Below are 20,405 nucleotides of genomic sequence, written 5' to 3' on the forward strand. Positions count from 1 at the left end.
ACAAAGTGGAACAGTCAAAGAAGTGGGAAGGTACAAGAGAAGAGCAACAACTGTGTCAGCCCTCATGTCTCTACACTTGTCAAAAGAATAATGGACTTTGAATGACTCTAAGCCTGTATTGGAACCACAAAAGTGGTTGGAACAACAAAAGTTCCAATATGGTTAGTTTTTACATTTTACACATTTTATTTTGTGTTACAAGGAGTGGCTGTGCTGCAATGGTTTTATTGCAGTCTGTCTTATTTATCTTTGTTTATGCCTTCTATGTATTTATTTTTTTATAAATGGGATGATGTACACTTAAAATAAGGCATTGATTATGAATATGGACCATTTGCTGTGCTCGAGATTCTGTTTAAAGGGTTGGTCATGCAAAGTATTCTGTAAATGGGTGAATTGTGTTTTTTGATAAAACATTTATAACACAGTCTCATTCAACACAAACATGTATTTAAATTTACAAAGCTAGAATCTACTATGTACACTGTAGAGATAGTAACTAACTTTGGTGAGCTACTGGTGATGCTTCATTTTAGGTAACAATGTTGAACTACTCTGTGTTTTGTATCTCTGCTTAGGAAAACCCATCTTTCACTGTATTGATTCTTAATAAATGTTTGTTGCAGCACTGACTCTTGTTTTATTTAACAGCTGAAGATCTAATGTAGTGTTGATACATTTTGGATTATCAGTAATCACAGTGTGCTTAATTTGCTGATGTGACAAACAAAGATTAACGGTAAAAAACATTACACAATAAGATATCGAATAAGTAACAGCTATTTACTGGCAAAATTAGTTGCCAGGTAAATCATGTAATTTGAATGGAATACAAGATAATATTGTAAACTAAAATACAATTAATGGTTGTTTCTAATATAAATCAAAAATACATTGCTGTAATTTATATACAGCAAAAAAATATATCCAGGAATATAATGTAATATACTGTAAGTTGCTGTAAATTCTACAGGAAATGTGTTACATGACAGTCATTAATACAGACAAACACATAAGAGAGCCATGGGGAGTTTCAAATAATAATAATAATAATAAAAAAAATAATATAGTATTGTCTGCTAGTTGGGTGAGGATAATAAGGATCTATTTCTGCAATTGAAATTCCCTTTAAAGCACTATTTTTAATATGGGTGGCAAGAAGTTGTGTACATAAAATGAGTAAGTAGGGAGAGGCAGGGCAGCCTTGCCGAATGCCCCTTTGCAGCTCAAATCTCGGTGATGTCCCATTTGTTAATATGATAGAGTTATTGGCTTTTTGGAGTACATCGTTTACTTTACAGCTTTACAAAAAAAAACACCAGTGAAAGTTCTCAGATAGTTTAATCCAAATCTCTCAATAGCTTGAAATAGGAAGTTATGTTCTACTGTGTCAAAGGCTTTATGGAAGTCCAAAAAAAGATTAAACTATCTGAGAACTTTCTCTGAGTCTGACTCAACTTTCTCTGAGTCTGACACATGTTTTTCTGACTCTGAGTCAACTTTCTTTGAGTCTGACTCAACTTTCTTTGAGTCTGACTCAACTTTTCCTGAGTCTGACTCAACTTTCTCTGTGTCTGACGCAACTTTTCCTGAGTCTGACTCAACTTTCTCTGAGTCTGACTCAACTTTCTCTGACTCAACTTTCTCTGAGTCTGACACAAGTTTTTCTGACTCTGAAACAAGTTTTGCTGACGCTGAGGCAGTTTTGTTTGAGTCTGACAGATGTTTTTCTGAGTCTGACACCTGAGTCTGAGGATGTCCTAAAATGAACAACGTACACCTGACCTCCCCTTGGACTGAACTGATTGGCGTTAATGTGACATAACGAAACGTTAAACAACGTCAGTGAATTAATAAATATTGATATATTAACATTGAAATAAAATGTAGATTTGTATGTATATATATTTTTATTTTTTTGTCCCTCTGTCTGGGCCCCTCCTACCAGTCGGGCCCCAGGCACGTGCCTAGTTTGCCTTTGCGTTAATCTGGCTCTGGGTCAGAGGGATAAGGAGGGGCAAGGTTGTGGATGGCCTTGAAAGCATACAGTTCAATTCAATTCAATTTTATTTGTATAGCGCCAAATCATAACATCATCTCAAGGCACTATTATTACAACATTATGCAGAGCTGAGAAACCCAACAGTTGATGAACAAACACTAAGCATCAGTGGAAGAAGAAGAAATCTCTGACAGAACCAGACTCAAAGATGTGCAGCCATCTGCCTCGACCGGTTGGGGTGAAAGGAAAAATGGGGGACAGAGGAGAGGTTGGGGACAGAGAGGGAGATGAGGTAGAGACAGAAGAGAGAGACCAGGATCAGATATGACAACTGTATCAAGTTTTAAGTTACAGGACAGTTAGAGTCAGTGATGACATGTTTATAGGATTAGCATTTATACAAGCAGCATCAGAGGATGTTGAAAAAAAATGGGGGTGATGTGGTGGAATGAGAGGGTTCTGGTGATGATGCAGCAGCTGAATTCTGGACCAGTTGAAGTTTATGGAGGAATTTGTGAGGGAGATCAGAAAGGAGAAAGTTACAGTTATTGTGGAATTTGGTGAGCTGGATAAATAGCTGGGTGTAATCTGCGAAGCAGTGGAAGTTGATATTGCCAAGGGAAAGGAGGTAGATGATAAAGAGGAGGGGCCCCAGGACTGACCCCTGGGGCACACCTGCAGTGACGGGGGAGGGCTGGGATCTGAATGATTTCAACTGAATGAACCGAGTGCGACCTGGGAGCTATGAGTGAAACCAGTGGAGGGGGGTGTAAGTGACGCCAATGGAAGATGATCTATTGACGAGGATGAAGTGAGAAATTGTGTCAAAAGCGGCACTCAGGTCAAGGAGGATGAGAATGTTGAGTAATCCAGAATCAGCTGCCATGAGGAGGTCATCTGTGATTTTTACATGAGCAGTTTCCATACTATGGCGAGGGTGGAAACCAGACTGGAATTGTTCATAGATGTTGTTTTGGGTTAAGTGGGAGTACAGCTGAGTGGCTACTGTTTTTTCTCATATTTTGGAGATTAAAGGAAGGCCAGAAATGGGGTGAGACTACTGAAGTTGTTGAGATCTGAACTAGGGCTGAACGATATGGACAAAATTTCATATCCCGATATTCAAGCCAGATATCTCTATATCTATACGATACGATATGACTTTGGTGAAAACCAAGCATTTTTCAGAAAAATAAAAACATAATACAAAGACTGTGGAAACTTTCCACATGGAAAGTGCAGTTTTATTGATGAGAACTCACTGCCATTCATCAACATTAACATAAAGTCACCAAAGAATAAATAAAAAAATCAAGCATTTTACTGCAGCTCCGCTTTAATGTTTGATGCGTTATCAGTCATCATGCAAACCTGTTGGTCCTCCTTCAAGTCCCAGTCTGCTGACGCACCTCTCATCTCCTGCGCTATATTATCCCCTGAATGCTCCCCGGGGAAGAAGGACGTCTGCAGACAGCGGGTCTTGAGTTCGGAGTTTGTTGTAATAAAATGGATCATTAAACTGATGTAAGGTTCGGTTGTCCAGCTTGACCACAGTTCCGTGGTTGCGGCAAAATGATCGATGATTTGTTTTGGCACAAAATCATCACCGGCCTCATTATCTTCCGCACTCATGTCACTTTTCTTTCTTTTTTTTTGATTTTCCCACTGTATGTTGTGTGTGCATGAATGTTTGTCATTGGTTTGCTTCAGCTGTCGATCCACAGCAAGCATGAAATAAGGTTTGTGGTTGGCTGGCCGAAGTGGTGCATTCAAGGGCAATCGTAAAAAAGATGTGTATTGTGACTGCCGGAGCTGTACATGCAGGGCGAGCGCGGGGGGAAATCTATATTGTTTATATCGTCGCTTTTTCGATATTAATATCTTGAATGTTCATATCTAGACATCAATACGATAACGATATATCGTTCAGTCCTAATCTGAACCAGTGTTTTTTGTTGTTGGTTTTTTTTTTTTTCAATATTGGGGTGACTGCTGCAGTTTTGAAGAGTGAGGGAACAATGCCAGTGGTGAGTGAGGAGTGGATGATGGCAGAAATGAAGAGGAGGGGGGACAAGGGACAGGATTTGACCACAGCTATGGGAAGGATGCAGGCAGCAGAGTTTTGGACCATTAAAGGTTGTCGATGGACTTGAGAGGGAAACAAAAAGAAGGGAGTCCAGTTGTTGATGCGGCATGTGACCAGTGTGAATGAGAATTAAACAAAATGTGTTCAAAAATGTTTTGTTCAAAAACACTTTTAATGCGGAATGAACATAAGAGATGGAACTTTGTGAACAATGTGCAAATTTTAACGTGTATTTACCAGAGGTCTGTCTTCATGTCCCACTGTCTTTCTGTTTCCGACATGAAAAAGGATGAGAGGAATCTCACAAAAGAAGTTTATAGTCCTTTATAGAGCAGAGGAGTCACAAGCTATGCACATCATCTTCTCTACGCCACAGCAGGGATGAAATACTGCAGCGACACGTCCTCATGCAGCAGAATCAGGTGAACGACCTGCTGATGGACGATATCTGCAGAGACAAAGTCCAGCCAGTGACCATCACTTTAAAACAAATAATATTTTTATACACAATGAATAGAGGACAAACATACATATACTGTATATAGAGACAACATTTTCATAACTGCTGTAGTTTTATTTAAGGTGTGGCTCTCTGAGGAGCAGACAAGTCTGTCAGCGCCCCCTGCTGCTGAGAACAAGTACAAAACAGACTGAAAACACGATGACCTACAGAGGGAAAATCAGACTTGAGCTACTTCACCTGATAAAAGTTTGTAAACCACCAAAGTCCATAGAAAAAAATCAGTGATTTTAGCTGGCGGGGACACAGGAGCTGCTGGTCTACTGCTGCCTGCCTTTAACACCATGGAGAGTTTGAAGAGTGTCTGAGTGGCTGACACTTACTGCACATGGCCTTGCTGGGATTGACCTGCTGTCCCATGAGGAACTGCTGCAGCCTCCTGATGTCCACTCTGGCCTCAGCCATAGTGTCTGCGTCTCTGCGTTGAGACGCGGCGCTGCTCTGTGAGCCGTCCTCGCCTGCAGGGACAGGAAGGAGACAGAGGAGACACCAGCTCTTTAACTCTGATGTGTTCCGTCCAATAATTCTCCGTTGTTCAAAGTCATGGAACAAATAAAAAGATGTTCCTCCTGGAGGAAAGGTCAGAGGTCACCGAGGTCTGTGAGAACAAAACAAACAAACAAACAAACTTCTCACCCCATGGAGGATTTCCCAGGTCTTTGAAGTGTGTGGTGACAGAAACCAGATCTGTTTCAATCTTCAGATTCATCTGTCCATTCAGGAAGGCCTCGATCACCTGACACACAGACACACAGACACACACACACACACACACATCACTAAGTTGACATGTCTTATTTTGTCACTTCAGTGTTTAAAATCCTTCGTTAAGATTTGCCTCAGTGACACAAAGTGACCACACAAGGCAGCAGTAGAATGGCAGCTCCTGGGGGAGTGACTGGTTTACAAAGTTCAGTTTCCTGTTGGAAAAGTCTGTCTTACAGTGAGATAAAGACGTGAACGTGTCCTTAAAGACATTGTAGACTTAAACTGACGTAGATTTTAGTCTTTTACTAAGTGGCCAGGAGGAGCCTGATCGTACCAGGAAGTTGGAGAGGTTCTTCATCCTGTCCACCACGTTCTTCATGGTCTTCAGAGGGGGCAGGTATATGCTGACCTGCAAACACACACACACACACACACACACACACACACACACACACACACACACACACACACACACACACACACACACACACACACACACACACACACACACACACACACACACACACACACACACACACACACACACACACACACACTGTGTAACAAAACATTCTCTGCCTCTGAGAAGCTGGAAGTGTAGAAGAGACTGATGTGAGGTGACGTACATCAAAGTCCGGCATGGTCGGTTCTTTGAATTCGTGCCACAGTCTTCGGGGGATTACGTCGACCGGGACGTCGTGATTGACAATCCGCCCGATGCTGGACAGAGTTGGCTGGGGGTAAATAAAAATAAAGAATATATTTGTCATTGATTACTATGACAGGAAAGTGAAGTTTCCCCCCCCCAAACCTAAGTCCAAAGTCAAAATCAGTGATTTTAGCTCACAGGGACACAGGACCTGCTGGTCTACTGCTGCCTCGTGTGGTCACTTTGTGTCACTGAGGTCAAGCTGAACAAAGGATTTTAAATGCCCAATTAACAAATTAAGACATTTGTACTGTATTTGTGATGGAGGCGGCAGTGGATCAACAACTCCTGTGTGCTGTGATGTTCAAATCACTGATTTTCTCTATGGACTTTGGTGTGGGAGAGTGAGTGGTTTACACACTCAGTTAACACAAGGAAAAGTCTGTCTAACTATGAGATAATGACATGAATGTTGGTTAAAATGTGTGTTGTTGTCCTTCAGGGACTCACCAGCTCTGCAGCGATGCTCAGGCAGGGACAGTGTTTCTTGGTCAGCTTCACTTTGACGGCCTTGGCGTTCTGCACCGTCTTCAGGGCTCTGGACAGATTCTCTGGAGACACTTCCAGACAAATCTCATTGTCTTCAGAGGAAACTCCCTCCATCTGGTACTCATCGAAGAAGTTGGCCTGCAGAGGGAGGAGGGACGCAGTGATGGGACAACCTGAGGACACACACTGACCGTCTGTGCCCATCAGTGACCGATAAACCTCTGTCAGTCTGTGTGTTTTATTCGATCTTACCTGCGACAGTTCGCACCACATACTGACTCCTCCGTTGGCCACTTTACCGGACAGAACGAAGAACAGGTTGTTGGGCGTCAGTCGCAGCACACATGTCTTTGTCAGCTTTGAGATGGTGGTGACGACCCCTGGTGAAGACACAGTTATTCAGGCTTTAAGCAGAGAAACATCCAGAAACTATGGTGGCCTGTAATTAAAAAAACTATATTTATCAAATACTTAATCCTGAAACGAGTTGAAACGAGTCGACAGTTATAGACAAAGACAAATTTCGGATTCACTCTGAGGACAGAAAAATTATGTTTTACAAAACTAATTTACAAAATGTCGCTTTTATAAATCCTTAACCCCTTTACAAAGATTTAGTTTAGAAAACAAATCTCAAAATGTGACAAAATTTAAAGCAAATTTACAGTTTTTTTAGAAAACAATTTTTAAACATAAACGAAAAAGAGCAAACTATATATATACACATCCATCCATACATACATACAACATACATATATATATAATGTGTGTATATATATATACATACATATATAAATGTATATACATATGTATGTATATATATATAAAAGAATATATAGAAGAATCCTGTATTTATTGGTTTATTTTATTTATCTTACAATATTTTAAATGAATCTATATTTTAGAAATTATAATTTTTTCAAAAAAGTGACACATTTAAAGTCAATGCTCTGCTGCCCCCCGCAGGTTTAAGAGGAGATTTTGATTTATCATAGATGAAAAAAGTGACTCATTTTTCTTAAACAGTTTTAAACAACAACAACAAACACATTTTTCATCACAGACACAACATCATCAAATTATTCAAGCAAACATCGACTTCATCCAAAGCTATTTCTCAAGAGAAAAATTGCAAATAACAATATTTACATTTACGTGTATCGAACTAAACTTAAACCACAGAAAAGCGTCAGAACTCATTTAGTTTACGCCTGAGAGCAACTTTATTAAAAGGTGCCACATTACTACGAACAAACAGAAAAAAATACAAACATGGAGGGTTGTTTCAGTGCCTGTTATAAGCCGAACTGAAGAGCGAGTTTTAACTGATGTAAAACAACACTTTGATTAAACTGTGGTGGTTTGATTTGTGTGTGACGAGCTGTTGTTGTTTCTTCGCGCACAAGTGACGGGGGGGGGGGGCGTTGACTAGCGGACGCTAATAGGCTAAAAACAGGCTAACAGACTAAAAACAGCAGCGTTGTTCGGGAGCAGGTTTAAGCTAACCGCTAAAAATTGACTCACGGCTAAAGTGGTTGAGACACGCGACGTCCACGATTTTCCCCCGAAACTTCATCTAGACGCGCGACTGAGAAACACGCCGTGGACTCGGTAACAGGCTCGAGTTCGATTCTGTTTCGGTGACGCGCAGCCGCGTCTGTTTGATTCGTTCCGTGCGTGTCTGAGGTCCGCCGGGAACAGCGACTTGATGACGTCCGTTCCTACATTTGGTCTCCACTATTTTTAAGCTTCATGAATATGTTCTGTGTTTATTGATAATCTAAGAATACTGATAATGTTGTGAATCCAACCACTCATTGAAATTGACTTTTTGAAACATCAAATCTGATCATTACAAAATAATAATAATAATAATAATAATAATAATAATAAGCACCGTTTGTAATAATATTTTAACCCCCTTTAAGGCAATTATGCATCGTTTTTCCCACATTAAAAGCACAAATTATTCAATATATTCCATATATTACGTGATAATAAGATTTACTTTGGAGGGATAACACACTCTGGAATATGAAAAAAGTTTGTTTGTTTGTTTAGCTTTATTTTGTGTAGTGTCACTTACTCACTCTCAGGACCTTCAGGCCAAAAATGTCCCAGTCAATAACACAGACAAAATTATCAACAACAAAAAAGAGGCAAAAAAACAAAAGAACCCCCTGTTTTTTCCCCTAATTTCGACTATCAAATTCTGTCAAATGTTATAATATTATCGAGATATTCTTGTGAAAATATTTTTCATCACATGATTTATATTATTTATTTATATTTATTCATTGTTATTTTTATTTATATTTTTTACTTTTTCTCAAATTGTTTTAGACTTTTTGGGAAATTATTTTGACTTTTCAGAAAATTATTTTGACTTTCTGTCAATTTTGTTTTATGAAATCATTTTCACTGCTCGCCTCGTGATTTACTTTTTTTTATTTGTGAGGTTTTTTGCTGCATCACATTGTTTTGAGGTTTTTTTTGTAGTTGTTTTTTAAAATAAAATTATTACAATTTTATAAAATAATGTTGACTCTTCATCTCCTTGTGGTATTTGCTTCTTTATTTATTGACTTTATATCATAAGTCATTTTATTTTATTAAATATTAAATTAAATTATTTAGGTTTTGATAAACCTGTTCTGACTCTTCATCTCATTATTGACTTATTAATTTACTTTTTATTATTACTTTATAACATAATCTAGACTTTTTGTGAAAGTGCTTTGATTTTTTCTTGTCTTTTTATTATTTATTTAGACTTAAAGGTTATCAAAATGGTGACCGTTTTGTGAAATTATGTTGAATTTTTACCTCAGACATGTAACTTTAATCTCAGTATTTATCTTTCACTCATTTAATACAAACTTAATTTGATTATTTGTACTTTTTTAATGTTTTTATTGCTGTAATAATGACTGAATGAGCAGTATTTTGTCATGAAAGCAGGAGTGGACATGTGGGTGTTTTGTGCTGACTGGGATAATCTGGATCCTCCGTCCCCTCAGGGCGTGGACAGAAGTAGTGGGAGGAGCTAAACACACATATACACACATACTGACGTCCAGCAGCAGACCAGACCAGATCAGATCAGATCAGATCAGACCAGAACCAGACCAGAACCAGGATGAGGGAGATAGTTCACATCCAGGCAGGACAGTGTGGGAATCAAATTGGGACGAAGGTACATTCTCACTTCAGATTATTCATTTGCTTAAAACCAGTGTTTTATTTTAAAATAAGGAAATGTCACATGATCTCATTAGACCAGTTAAAAGCATACATGTTAAAATCTTTCTTAAGACTTTATCATAACTGAACAACTTTGTTACTGTAACTAAACGGTGTGTGTGTGTGTGTCTGTCGGTGTGTGGGTGTGTGTCTGTGTGTGATCAGTTTATGTGATTTTTCATCTGAATTAAACAAGTGTCAGTGATGAAGATAAAGGAGAGAGGGGGAGGGGCCAAAATCTGTGAGCCAAAGTGAGACTATTCAAAAATCTGACACACACAACCAGACACACACACACACACACTAACACACACACACACACAACCAGATAGACACACACACACGCACACGCACACACACACACACACACACACACACACACACACACACACACACACACAGACATAGACATGCATCTGATCCCGACCCTGACCTCACCTTTATGTTTTGAGGACTTGATTTTTGTCCTCATAATGTGACTGTGTATAAACAGATGTATGTCCCCACAACATAAGGAATACCAGGCACACACACACACAGACATGTTTGTGTCATTGATCATCTCTGGTCTTTTTGATCAATCAGTTTTGGGAGGTGATCAGCGATGAGCACGGCATCGACGCGGCAGGAAGCTACGTGGGCGACTCAGCACTTCAGCTGGAGCGAGTCAGCGTCTACTACACCGAGGCGTCCTGTGAGTCAGCGTCAGTCTCCACTGATCCACCACACACTCACTGTCTCTCTCTGAACTTTGAGGTTATTGAAGTGTTCGTGCGTTCATGTTGACGAGCAGCAGGGGGCGCTCAACCGCCTCGACCGTATGTCACTGAAATTTGTGAGATTAGATTTTGTAAAACGTCAATGTTGAAATATTTGTGTGACGTGATGTTGCAAAAGCCAATCACTGTTGAAAGCAAAGGCGTAAAAGATATAGCCCCGCCCCTTTCTGTTAGCACAAAGATGACGGACGGATATTTGCCGGTTGTGTTTTCCCGCATTAGTCATGCAAATAAACATAAAACATAAAAAACAAACTCGCTTTACTTGGAAATTTGCAAATAACAATTGGGTATGAATGCGATCGCGATAATTCTGCAAATTATGTAGTCACTGAACAAGAACAGGAAGTGGAGAGAACACGCAATGTTGTCATCATGGTGCGTTCCATTTGCAGTCAGAACTTGTTGTTACTGGTAGTTAGCACTTTTGTAGAAATGTTGCTACGATATTTGTGTGAGCCAACTTCCGAGTTCCCATATAGTTATATATAGAAAGCGGCCTCTCAGTTTTAGTTTTACACCATCGAGACAAACACAGAAGCAGAACCTGTCGTAAACCAGACAGGAAGTGACCCCAAGTGTTTCCTCTGTTTGTGCAGCACATAAATATGTCCCCCGCTCTGTGCTGGTTGACCTGGAACCAGGAACCATGGACAGTGTTCGCTCAGGAGCCTTTGGACAACTGTTCAGACCGGACAACTTCATCTTTGGTAACACACACACACACACACACACACACACATAGACAAAGACACACACTAAGACACACACACAGCTGTCGTGGGCGTTGCCTTCATATTTCATCATGTGTTTGTGGAGATGGTATTATATTTCACTTACACACACATACACACACACACACACACACACACACACACACACACACACACACACACACACACACACACACACACACACACACACACACACACATTCTCTCTGCTGATTGGTCGCTCACAGGTCAGACAGGTGCAGGGAACAACTGGGCCAAAGGTCACTACACAGAGGGGGCGGAGCTTGTGGACTCTGTACTGGACATCGTGAGGAAGGAGTGTGAGCACTGCGACTGTCTCCAGGTGATCTCCGTCAACACGGCCTCTCATTGGCTGCTTTAAATAACAGGGGGCGGGGCTAGAGTAACTCACGCCTTCAAGTGAAGTTGGGTATAACAATCGCCTATTTACAAACTTAGACCACGTGAACGTTTTCATGAATACATTTAAACGCAACACGCTCAATTTTCAAATCTTAAAGTCGTAAGAATGCAGTTGCTAGGTAACGATATACAAATAGTCTGCTAGTTAGTGAGGGTAAACAACAGTTAAAGGCGCCATCTGTAACAATGTGGCCAAAAACGGTTACTACACTCAAAATCAAAACAGTGCGACGAGTCGTACCTGTCTCCCCCTCCCCCTCCCCCCCCCCCCCCCCAGAGTCGAGGTTGCCAGAGCAGCGTGTCCTCTGTCAGCGACGAGCGAGGAGTGACTTTGGCGAGCGTTTTATCATAAATGAGTGGCTCTAAGACACACAATTCTGTTAAAGTAAAGATCAAGATGGATAATAATGTATGGTAACGTTAGATGTTGACTAGGGAATAACGTTATGCATGATATTTGACAGAACTGTCCTTCATTTTTGCCTCCCCTTTTATAAAGTTATATAGTTTATGGCGATATACATGCAAAGACCTAAAGATGACTCGAATTTGGCTGATTCGTGCTGTGTCTGCGCTCTGCTGCACTCCACTCTCTCTCTCTGCCCGGAGCGCGTAGCAGGCGTGTGCGAGCACCACCGCTGTTCTCCCCGATACGGGTGAGTGTGCTCTTACTGGCGGTTCAGATGACACAAACCGGCGTGTGGATTGTGTTGGTCCAGCGCGGCGGCTGCAGCGGTGTTGCTCCGTGCCAGACTAACAGTCCCAAATCCGAGAGCACGGACCTCCAAAACCGAGGGAACAGTTCAAAACAGAACTCGACAGTTCCAAATATAAGAAGAAGTAGCCAATTCTGCATCCGTTTTCAAGTTCCTCTCCGCTTTCAACACTCTCCACCGTTCGAATGCAGCTCCTATACAAACCCTCGCTTTGCCTCGAACTTTATCTTGAGATTTCTGCAATTTATACCGAGATTGTCGTTGCCTCCGCCATTGCAGCTCAGACGTAACTGGCAACCCGGGGTTGCTCGGCAGCTCAGGCTCTACTGACTTCAATGATTGGTAGACGGCGGTAGGAGGTGCCACATACCAAAACATTATTTCAAAACATAAACATAAACATAAACTTTGCGGTGTCGAAAATATTTTCTATACATCTTTATAAAACTTTATATACATCAATATAACAACTTTTTTCATGGCACTACGACTTTCATTTAGCTAAGATTTTATTCTCACAATATTAAAAGGAATAGACGCATTTATGTTGTTAATATTGTGATTTGAAAAAAAAAAAAAACTCTTTTATCAGAATATCACGACAGGGCATCTTGAGTGTGGTTTGCAGTGAAATGACACAAACACAATGTTTAATTTTTGTTTTCTCGCAGGGATTCCAGCTGACTCACTCGCTCGGCGGTGGCACCGGCTCAGGAATGGGAACGCTTCTGATCAGCAAGATCCGGGAAGAATATCCTGACCGGATCATGAACACCTTCAGCGTGATGCCCTCACCTAAAGTACGACTCGTTTCTTAAATTCTGAGTCAGTTGGAAGTATAATAAATTCCTATTGCGTCCTCTAGGAGCTACATTTTTCCATTGAATCCAGTTTTGTTTTCGTTCAAGTTCCTTGTTTAAAACTTAAAAATGTGTTGGTGAATTTAGTGAAAATGATTATTATTCTATTCTAGCTAGTTTTATTATTATTCAAATACTACTTATGAAAACAGTGACCCCTGCAGCTACAGCATGTCATTACATGGCAGTGTCCTTGGAAGCTGGTGCCATCGTCCTGGACTTTATCCTTGTAATATTAAGGCTTTTCTTGTAAGATAATGACTTTTTTAGTACAACTTTGTTCTCATAAGTCACAACTTTTTCTCAAATTTACTACTTTGTACTAATTTTGTTTTCGTAATCGTATGAAGTATTTTCTTTTTTCTTCATACGACTTTGTCCTCTTAACTTAGTTTACCACTTCTTTATTGTAATAATAAGACTTTTCTTGTCGCATAATGACTGTCACATGTCTTCTGTGAACGGAAACCTCAACAGAACAAAGACAGCGCCATCTCTTGCAGTAATAAAGAACACATTGTCCTTGTGATCCGTCCACAGGTGTCGGACACCGTGGTGGAACCGTACAACGCCACGCTGTCGGTCCATCAGCTCGTGGAAAACACAGACGAGACGTACTGCATCGACAATGAGGCCCTTTACGACATCTGCTTCCGCACCCTGAAACTCACCACGCCGACCTATGGCGACCTCAACCATCTGGTGTCAGCCACCATGAGCGGCGTGACGACGTCGCTCCGCTTTCCCGGTCAGCTCAACGCGGATCTTCGCAAACTGGCTGTGAATATGGTCCCTTTCCCCCGACTTCACTTCTTCATGCCAGGGTTCGCGCCTCTGACCGCGAGGGGCAGCCAACAGTACCGTGCCCTCACCGTTCCCGAGCTCACCCAGCAGATGTTCGACGCCAGGAATATGATGGCGGCCTGTGACCCTCGCCACGGGCGCTACCTGACCGTCGCCACGGTCTTTCGTGGACCCATGTCCATGAAGGAGGTGGATGAGCAGATGCTGAACATCCAGAACAAGCACAGCAGCTACTTTGTGGAGTGGATCCCCAACAACGTCAAGGTGGCCGTCTGCGATGTCGCGCCGCGGGGGCTCAAGATGGCCGCCACCTTCATCGGCAACAGCACAGCGATTCAGGAGCTGTTCAAGAGGATCTCGGAGCAGTTCTCGGCCATGTTCCGCCGGAAGGCCTTCTTACACTGGTTCACTGGCGAGGGCATGGACGAGATGGAGTTCACGGAGGCCGAGAGCAACATGAACGACCTGGTGTCTGAGTACCAGCAGTACCAGGAGGCTACCGCTAACGATGAGGACGAGAGCTTTGAGGACGAGGACGATGCCATTGACGAGTGAGACAAATGGACCACTGAGATATCAGACAGCCGGTCAGAAACGTGTGATTTTCTAGGTTTCACATTTAGTAAATAATTAATTATTTTAATTTATCTGCGTCAACAAACTAGAGCAGAAACAGTGTCTTCCATCGTGTTCATGGCGCCCAGTGTAGGACTGCAAAGACTGGTCGTTTAATAATCGATTACTAAAATGATCCTCAACTATTTTGATGATCAATTCATCAGTTTGAGTTTTTTTTTATAATAATTAAACTAATATAGACTGATACATGTTGTATGTAAAGTAAGTTTTTATGACTTCAGAGGCAACTTCTCCACATTTTTCTGTATGAAACAGAAGCGTTTAAAATCTAACCAGTGAATAATCTGGAACACAATTAAGTCAAGTTTAACTCTGACTAAACGGTTCTCTGACACGTTTTATATTTAGTAATAAAATCCTGATCAGGACTGATGTTGTTTTAAAATGTTCACTGTTCATTGTGTGTTTGTGTGGTCATTCAGTCACCTCACACACACACACACACACACACACACACAGAATCCACTCATCCACAGTTTGTTAATCTCGCTAGCCCACCAGAGTGTGTGAGAGTTGATTTCCCAGCAGTTCTGTTTGTTTGACGGATCAACAGACAAAAAAAACAAACGCTGAGCTGACGTCTGTCGAGCTACACATAAACTCAGTCAACAGGAAACTCACTCACTCACTGTCCCACACCAAAGTCCATAGAGAAAATGAGTGATTTTAACATCACAGCACACAGGAGTTGTTAAAATCCTTCATTTGGATTTAGTTCAGTGACACAAAGTGACCTCACAAGGCATCAGTAGACCAACAGCTCCAGTGTCCCTGTGAGCTAAAATCACTGATTTTCTCCATGGACTTTAGTGTGAGAGAATGAGTGGTTTACAAACTTCAGTTTCCTGTTGGAAAAGTCTGTCTCACAGTGAGATAAAGATGTGAACATGTGACAGAGATATCATAGACTAGTTGTTATGGTAACTCCTATAACATTTATCATCATCATTACAGGTTTTTTTCGATTGCTAAGACACATTGGTCGAAACTGAAGTGATATGTTCAAAATTTAACACAGTCTGCATTTTCATCATGCAGCGCAGCTCAACAGAATCTCACGCCCAAAAGTGTGTCTCACCAACAAAACACTTCATACAAACAAACAATCACTCTTAACAAACGGAATGACTAAATACTAACAACAAAGTACATTACATCAAATACATCTTATATTTCAAGTTAGAATTGTCAGAACGATGTCAAGACGACCCAGGATAGGACACAAGCGCGGAGTCTCAAGGTTCAGGCAGGTACAAAAACGTTTATTCAGTCCAGGTCAAAAACACGGGAGATCAGCCCAAACAGGCAGAGGTATCAGAATCGCTAGGCAGAAGACAAGGTCGGACAAAACAGGCAGGCAATGGTCGAAACACGGGAAGACAAAAACTATGATAAGGATCGTGGCGAATAACTGGCGAAGCCGAGGAACGAGCGCAGTTCAGATGGAGTGGCAGGGGGTGGCCAGCTAGAGACGGCTTCGATCTTACAAGGGTCTGTGGAAACACCCTTGTCAGAACTCACATGGCCCAAGTAACTGACTTCCTGCTGGAAGAAGGCACATTTACTGAGCTTTACCTTTAGCCCTTCACACTGCAAACACGGTCGAATCACGGGAAGACAAAAACTATGACAAGGATCGTGGGAATAAAGCACTGGAACGTGAGACAAGGCTACAAACGAACTGGCAACGAGACAAGACACAGAGGGGGTTTTTGAGCAGGGCTGATTAGGAGACAAGTGCATGCAGGTGCGCAGGAACAATCAGGAAGCAGGTGGAACACAGACGAGAAGGGGGCGGGGCGAACGGGAACCTGGAACAGAGACAGGGGTGAGTGAAAAAAAAACAAAACAGGAAGACAAGAAATGAAACATGGAGGAGAAAACAAAACCATAATCCCCCCCCCCCCCCCAAGGGCCGGCTCCTGAAGGCCCAGGTGAGTCTGGGTGAGCTACATGAGTGGACTGGTCCTTGCAGGTTTGACGTGGCTGACATGGAATGTGGGGTGAACCCGCATTGACCTTGGTAGTCTAAGCCGGACACTGGCAGGGTTGATCACTTTGGTGATGGGGAAGGGACCGATGAACCTGGGAGCGAGCTTCTTGGATTCCTTCTGGTCGACACGATAGCTTGGGGCAGGGGTCCTCTTACGATCAGCAGCTGCCTTGTAAACCTTGGACTGGCGTAGTAGGTTCTGGCGAGCCCACTCCCTGGTTCTCCTGCAGCGTCTCACCAAGGCCAATGCGGAGGGTACAGAGGACTCAGAGTCTATGGGAGGAAAGAGAGAGGGTTGGTAACCATGGACAAGGTGAAACGGGGAGTATCCAGTAGACGAGCAGGGGAGAGAATCGTGAGCATACTCGACCCAAACCAGCTCTCTGGACCAGGTCCCGGGGTTCTGTGACGACGTGATACGAAGGCCGGTCTCCAACTCCTGATTAAGGCGCTCCGATTGGCCGTTGGTCTGGGGGTGAAAGCCAGAAGAGAGGCTTACAAGGGCGCCGAGCAGGGTGCAGAATTCTTTCCAGAAGTGTGAGATGAATTGTGGCCCTCGGTCTGAGACAATGTCACTGGGTAAGCCTGTGTCCTGAAAATGTCTTTGATCGTGACGTCAGCAGTTTTCTTTGGCAGAGGGAAGTTTTGGCAGGGTTATGAAGTGTACCATCTTTTTTTTTTTTTCAAACATATGTTTATTGAACTTTAACTTTGAACTTTTTCAGACCCAATAAAAAAATCAAGTACAAACGCCAAAGCACAGACATGACATATAATTAAAAACAAAAAAACCAAAAAGAAAATAAATAAAGTTTACATAGATAAGTAGGAATGGGAGTCCACTCGACTGACTTTACATCTGATAAGCCAGATACTCTCAACCAGTCACTATCCCGGGTTACACCCTCATAGGTTATACTCCGTCCTATTCTTTGTCCTACCTAGAGAGGCCGATTCACAACTGAGCCTGGTGGAGTTGTTATCGTCGATAAACCACTCTAGAAGAAATTTGAAATGTGCAGCGAATTGATAAAATGAGAGTGACGGTGCACCTAAGCCACCACGACTAATAGGTCGGCATAGAGAGCTATATCTCAACCTAGATCTCTTTTTGTACCAAATAAATGATATTATAGAACTATTTAGGCTAGCAAGAATTTTCTTTGACACCATAATTGGGAGCATTTGAAAGAAATACAGGATCCGTGGGAGGATATTCATTTTGATCAAATGGAGGCGACCCAACAAGGACAGGGGTAGGCCACACCACCTATCAAGATCCTGTTTTATGGACTGCACAAGGGGGGCAAAGTTGAGTCTATAAAGATCTTTTAAATATGGAGACATTTTTATACCCAAATATGAAAAGCCTGCTGGTGACCAGCGAAATGGTTGTGAAATATTGGGATCTAACATTTGTGACCAGCAAAGTGCCATGGCTTCCCTCTTAGAGAAATGTATTTTGTATCCAGAAAAGGAACCATAATCATATCGATAAGCTTTACCAATTTGGGGATACCTTGCCTTGGGGAGTCCAAATAGATCAAAACGTCGCCGACATACAACAAAATTTTATGCCGACGGTCGTTGAAAAATTGAAGACATTTAAGAAATTCCTTTTATGTTGGCATCTTGTCTTATGATAGTGTCTAAGGGTTCCATAGCCAGAGCAAATAACAATGGGCTCAGGGGGCAGCCCTGCAGAGCCCCATGTTCAATACTGAAATGACGAGACCTTAATCCATTGGTAATTACAGCCGAAAGAGGTGAAGTATACAAGATCTGGATCCATTTAATAAAGTCCTCCCAAAGTCCAAATTTATGAAGGGTGTAAAAAAGGTAGGGCCACTTCAGCCGATGAAAAGCTTTCTCTGGATCAAGAGAAACAGCCAAGGCCTCAGGATCGTTTGAAGAGTGTTGAATAACATTGAGTAACCGTCTTATATTATGAGAAGAAAACCTGCCAACCAATAAAACCAGTCTGGTCATTAGCAATAATAACAGGCAGAACAGCTCCTAAACAGGAGGCTAGAACTTTTGCTAAAAGCTTCATGTCCAAATTTAAAACATATATAGGCCTATACGAAGAGCACTCTTCTGGTGGTTTCCCCTTTTTTAGCACTAAGGAAATATTGGCCTCAATTAGGGAGGGAGGGAGGGCCCCCGCCTCAAAGGAGGTTTGTAGCATTTCAAACAATGGGTCAATGACTGGTATTAAACTTTTTTTTTTTTTTTTAAACCGTCAGGGCCCAGTGCTTTGTTGTTAGGAAGTAATTGAATACAGTTCTTAATTTCACTATGAGTCAAAGGTTTGCATAACTCTTCTCTCTGCTGATTAGTGACTTTTGGTAAATCAACCTTAGTAAAAGAGAGCTCCATTTCTTGCTTTGAGTGTATGTTAAGCTGTGAAGAATATAATTGTTTGTAGAACATTTAAAAAAATATTGTTAATTTCTTTATTATTATGGTTAAGATTACCGTGAACTTATAGCCAGAATATTTCTGGATTTAGATTAGATTAGCCATGTAACGGTTTGTTACAACTCATACATCCTCTGCCTGAGAAAAAACCCCAGATTTTTCAGCTTTCTTTGTTAATAAGGTCTCTAAGGCAGTTTTAACTATCTGAATTTCATTTCTAAGTTCATCAGATGGGGATGAATTGTAATTAGATTGGAGTTCATGAAGTTCAAGCTCCAGTTTCCTTTGCTCACTCCTGTTTCTTTTAAGTGTAGCTGTATATGATATAATGAGACCACGGATGTAAGCTTTAGCCATATCCCACACCATACTAGGGGAAACATCCGGAGTCATGTTTTCTTTGAAAAGAAATTGAGTTGTTCTGTTAAATATTTTTCGAAATTGGGGTCATAATTAAAAAAGAGCTGTATCTCCAAGGTCGGCCAGGGGGAATCTAAGATCAGATTACATAAATCAATGAAAATGGGCGCATAGTCTGATATGATAATATCCCCAATGCTACAGCCCTTCATTTTCTCTAATGACACTTAAGATGTTAAGAAAAAATCAATTCTACTACTTGATTTGTGTACAGTGGAGTAGAATGTAAATTCCTTATCACTAGGATGCAAGGCACGCCAAGCATCGACTAGGCCAAGTTCAGAACAAGTATCTGAAATAGCTTTGGCTCTTTTAGACATTGGACTTTGCACAGGAGGAGATCTATCCATCATAGAGGAGAAATAACAGTTAAAATCCCCAGTTACCACAGTGTTGTCAACAATCCAGCCAGCAAACTTAGAAAAAACATAAGCGATAAAATCATTAGATTGTATAGGTGGGAAGTAGATATTCAAAAATGACACTGCTTGCCCATGAAGACAGTCCTTTAGCATAACGAAACGGCCAGAATTATCCAAAATAGTTTGGATGTCACACAGGGGCAGATGCTTATTAAATAAGAAAGCAACACCCCTGCTTTTGCTAGTAAAAGATTAACTGAATACCTGCCCTACCCAGTCCCGTTTCAATTTTGAATGTTCAATATCAGACAGGTGAGTTTCTTGGAGAAGGGCTATGTGCACATGTTCCTTTTTTAAGAAACTTAGAATGTTTTTCCTTTTAATAGGGTTGTGGATCCCTCTCACATTCCAGCTACAAATTTTTAATGTAATGTGGGTCACCTACCATTTTAAATCAAATAAGAAATCTTGACTATACAGATGTGAGAATAAGAATAT

The 20,405-nt window shown here is 41.4% G+C and overlaps 3 protein-coding genes across 6 annotated transcripts in view; 2 read left to right on the plus strand and 1 right to left on the minus strand.

Annotated features, from left to right (window-relative positions):
• LOC310937528 (uncharacterized protein) overlaps positions 1-252 on the plus strand; it is a gene marked incomplete at its 5' end in the record, with an annotated part of 2,154 nt that extends 1,902 nt beyond the window's left edge. The window contains one exon of the mRNA XM_083901811.1: positions 1-252. This exon is cut by the window's left edge and continues 40 nt beyond it. Within this exon, the coding sequence (XP_083757937.1) occupies positions 1-105 (105 nt within the window). The 3' untranslated portion in view covers positions 106-252.
• A 4,168-nt stretch (positions 253-4,420) lies between these two features.
• Positions 4,421-8,160, minus strand: hus1 (HUS1 checkpoint clamp component). The gene is made up of 8 exons (XM_083902004.1): positions 8,039-8,160; positions 6,767-6,894; positions 6,476-6,652; positions 5,943-6,050; positions 5,651-5,725; positions 5,245-5,344; positions 4,932-5,066; positions 4,421-4,536 (listed from the first exon to the last, which is right to left on the minus strand). The coding sequence occupies exons 1-8, from the start codon at positions 8,088-8,090 to the stop codon at positions 4,454-4,456; spliced, it is 858 nt and encodes a 285-aa protein (XP_083758130.1). The 5' UTR covers positions 8,091-8,160; the 3' UTR covers positions 4,421-4,453.
• Positions 8,161-9,653: 1,493 nt separating this feature from the next.
• tubb6 (tubulin, beta 6 class V) lies at positions 9,654-14,940 on the plus strand (the record flags this gene model as incomplete). Of its 4 annotated transcripts, XM_083901437.1 has the most annotated exons (6): positions 9,654-9,710; positions 10,343-10,451; positions 11,136-11,246; positions 11,497-11,612; positions 13,080-13,208; positions 13,809-14,940. In XM_083901437.1, the coding sequence occupies 6 exons, from the start codon at positions 9,654-9,656 to the stop codon at positions 14,625-14,627; spliced, it is 1,341 nt and encodes a 446-aa protein (XP_083757563.1). In that variant the 3' UTR covers positions 14,628-14,940. The 4 variants fall into 4 exon arrangements, with proteins under 4 accessions (XP_083757563.1, XP_083757565.1, XP_083757566.1 ...); XM_083901439.1 differs by lacking the exon at positions 13,080-13,208 and having other exon boundaries at positions 11,497-11,588; positions 14,262-14,940; XM_083901440.1 differs by lacking the exon at positions 13,080-13,208 and having other exon boundaries at positions 11,497-11,576; positions 14,502-14,940.
• Positions 14,941-20,405: the final 5,465 nt, after the last annotated feature.

The sequence above is a fragment of the Microchirus variegatus genome (assembly GCF_963457635.1).
Source record: "Microchirus variegatus genome assembly, chromosome: 15".
In the NCBI taxonomy this organism is placed as follows: Eukaryota; Metazoa; Chordata; class Actinopteri; order Pleuronectiformes; family Soleidae; genus Microchirus; species Microchirus variegatus.

Excerpts from the sequence above, each read along its gene's own strand:
- hus1 (XM_083902004.1), bottom strand. The coding sequence starts at position 8,090 with ATGAAGTTTCGGGGGAAAATCGTGGACGTCGCGTGTCTCAACCACTTT. Across the intron at positions 6,653-6,766 it reads TGTGGTGCGAACTGTCGCAG|GCCAACTTCTTCGATGAGTA; the intron begins GTAAGATCGAAT and ends CTCCCTCTGCAG. Across the intron at positions 5,345-5,650 it reads AGAACCTCTCCAACTTCCTG|GTGATCGAGGCCTTCCTGAA; the intron begins GTACGATCAGGC and ends TCTGTGTGTCAG.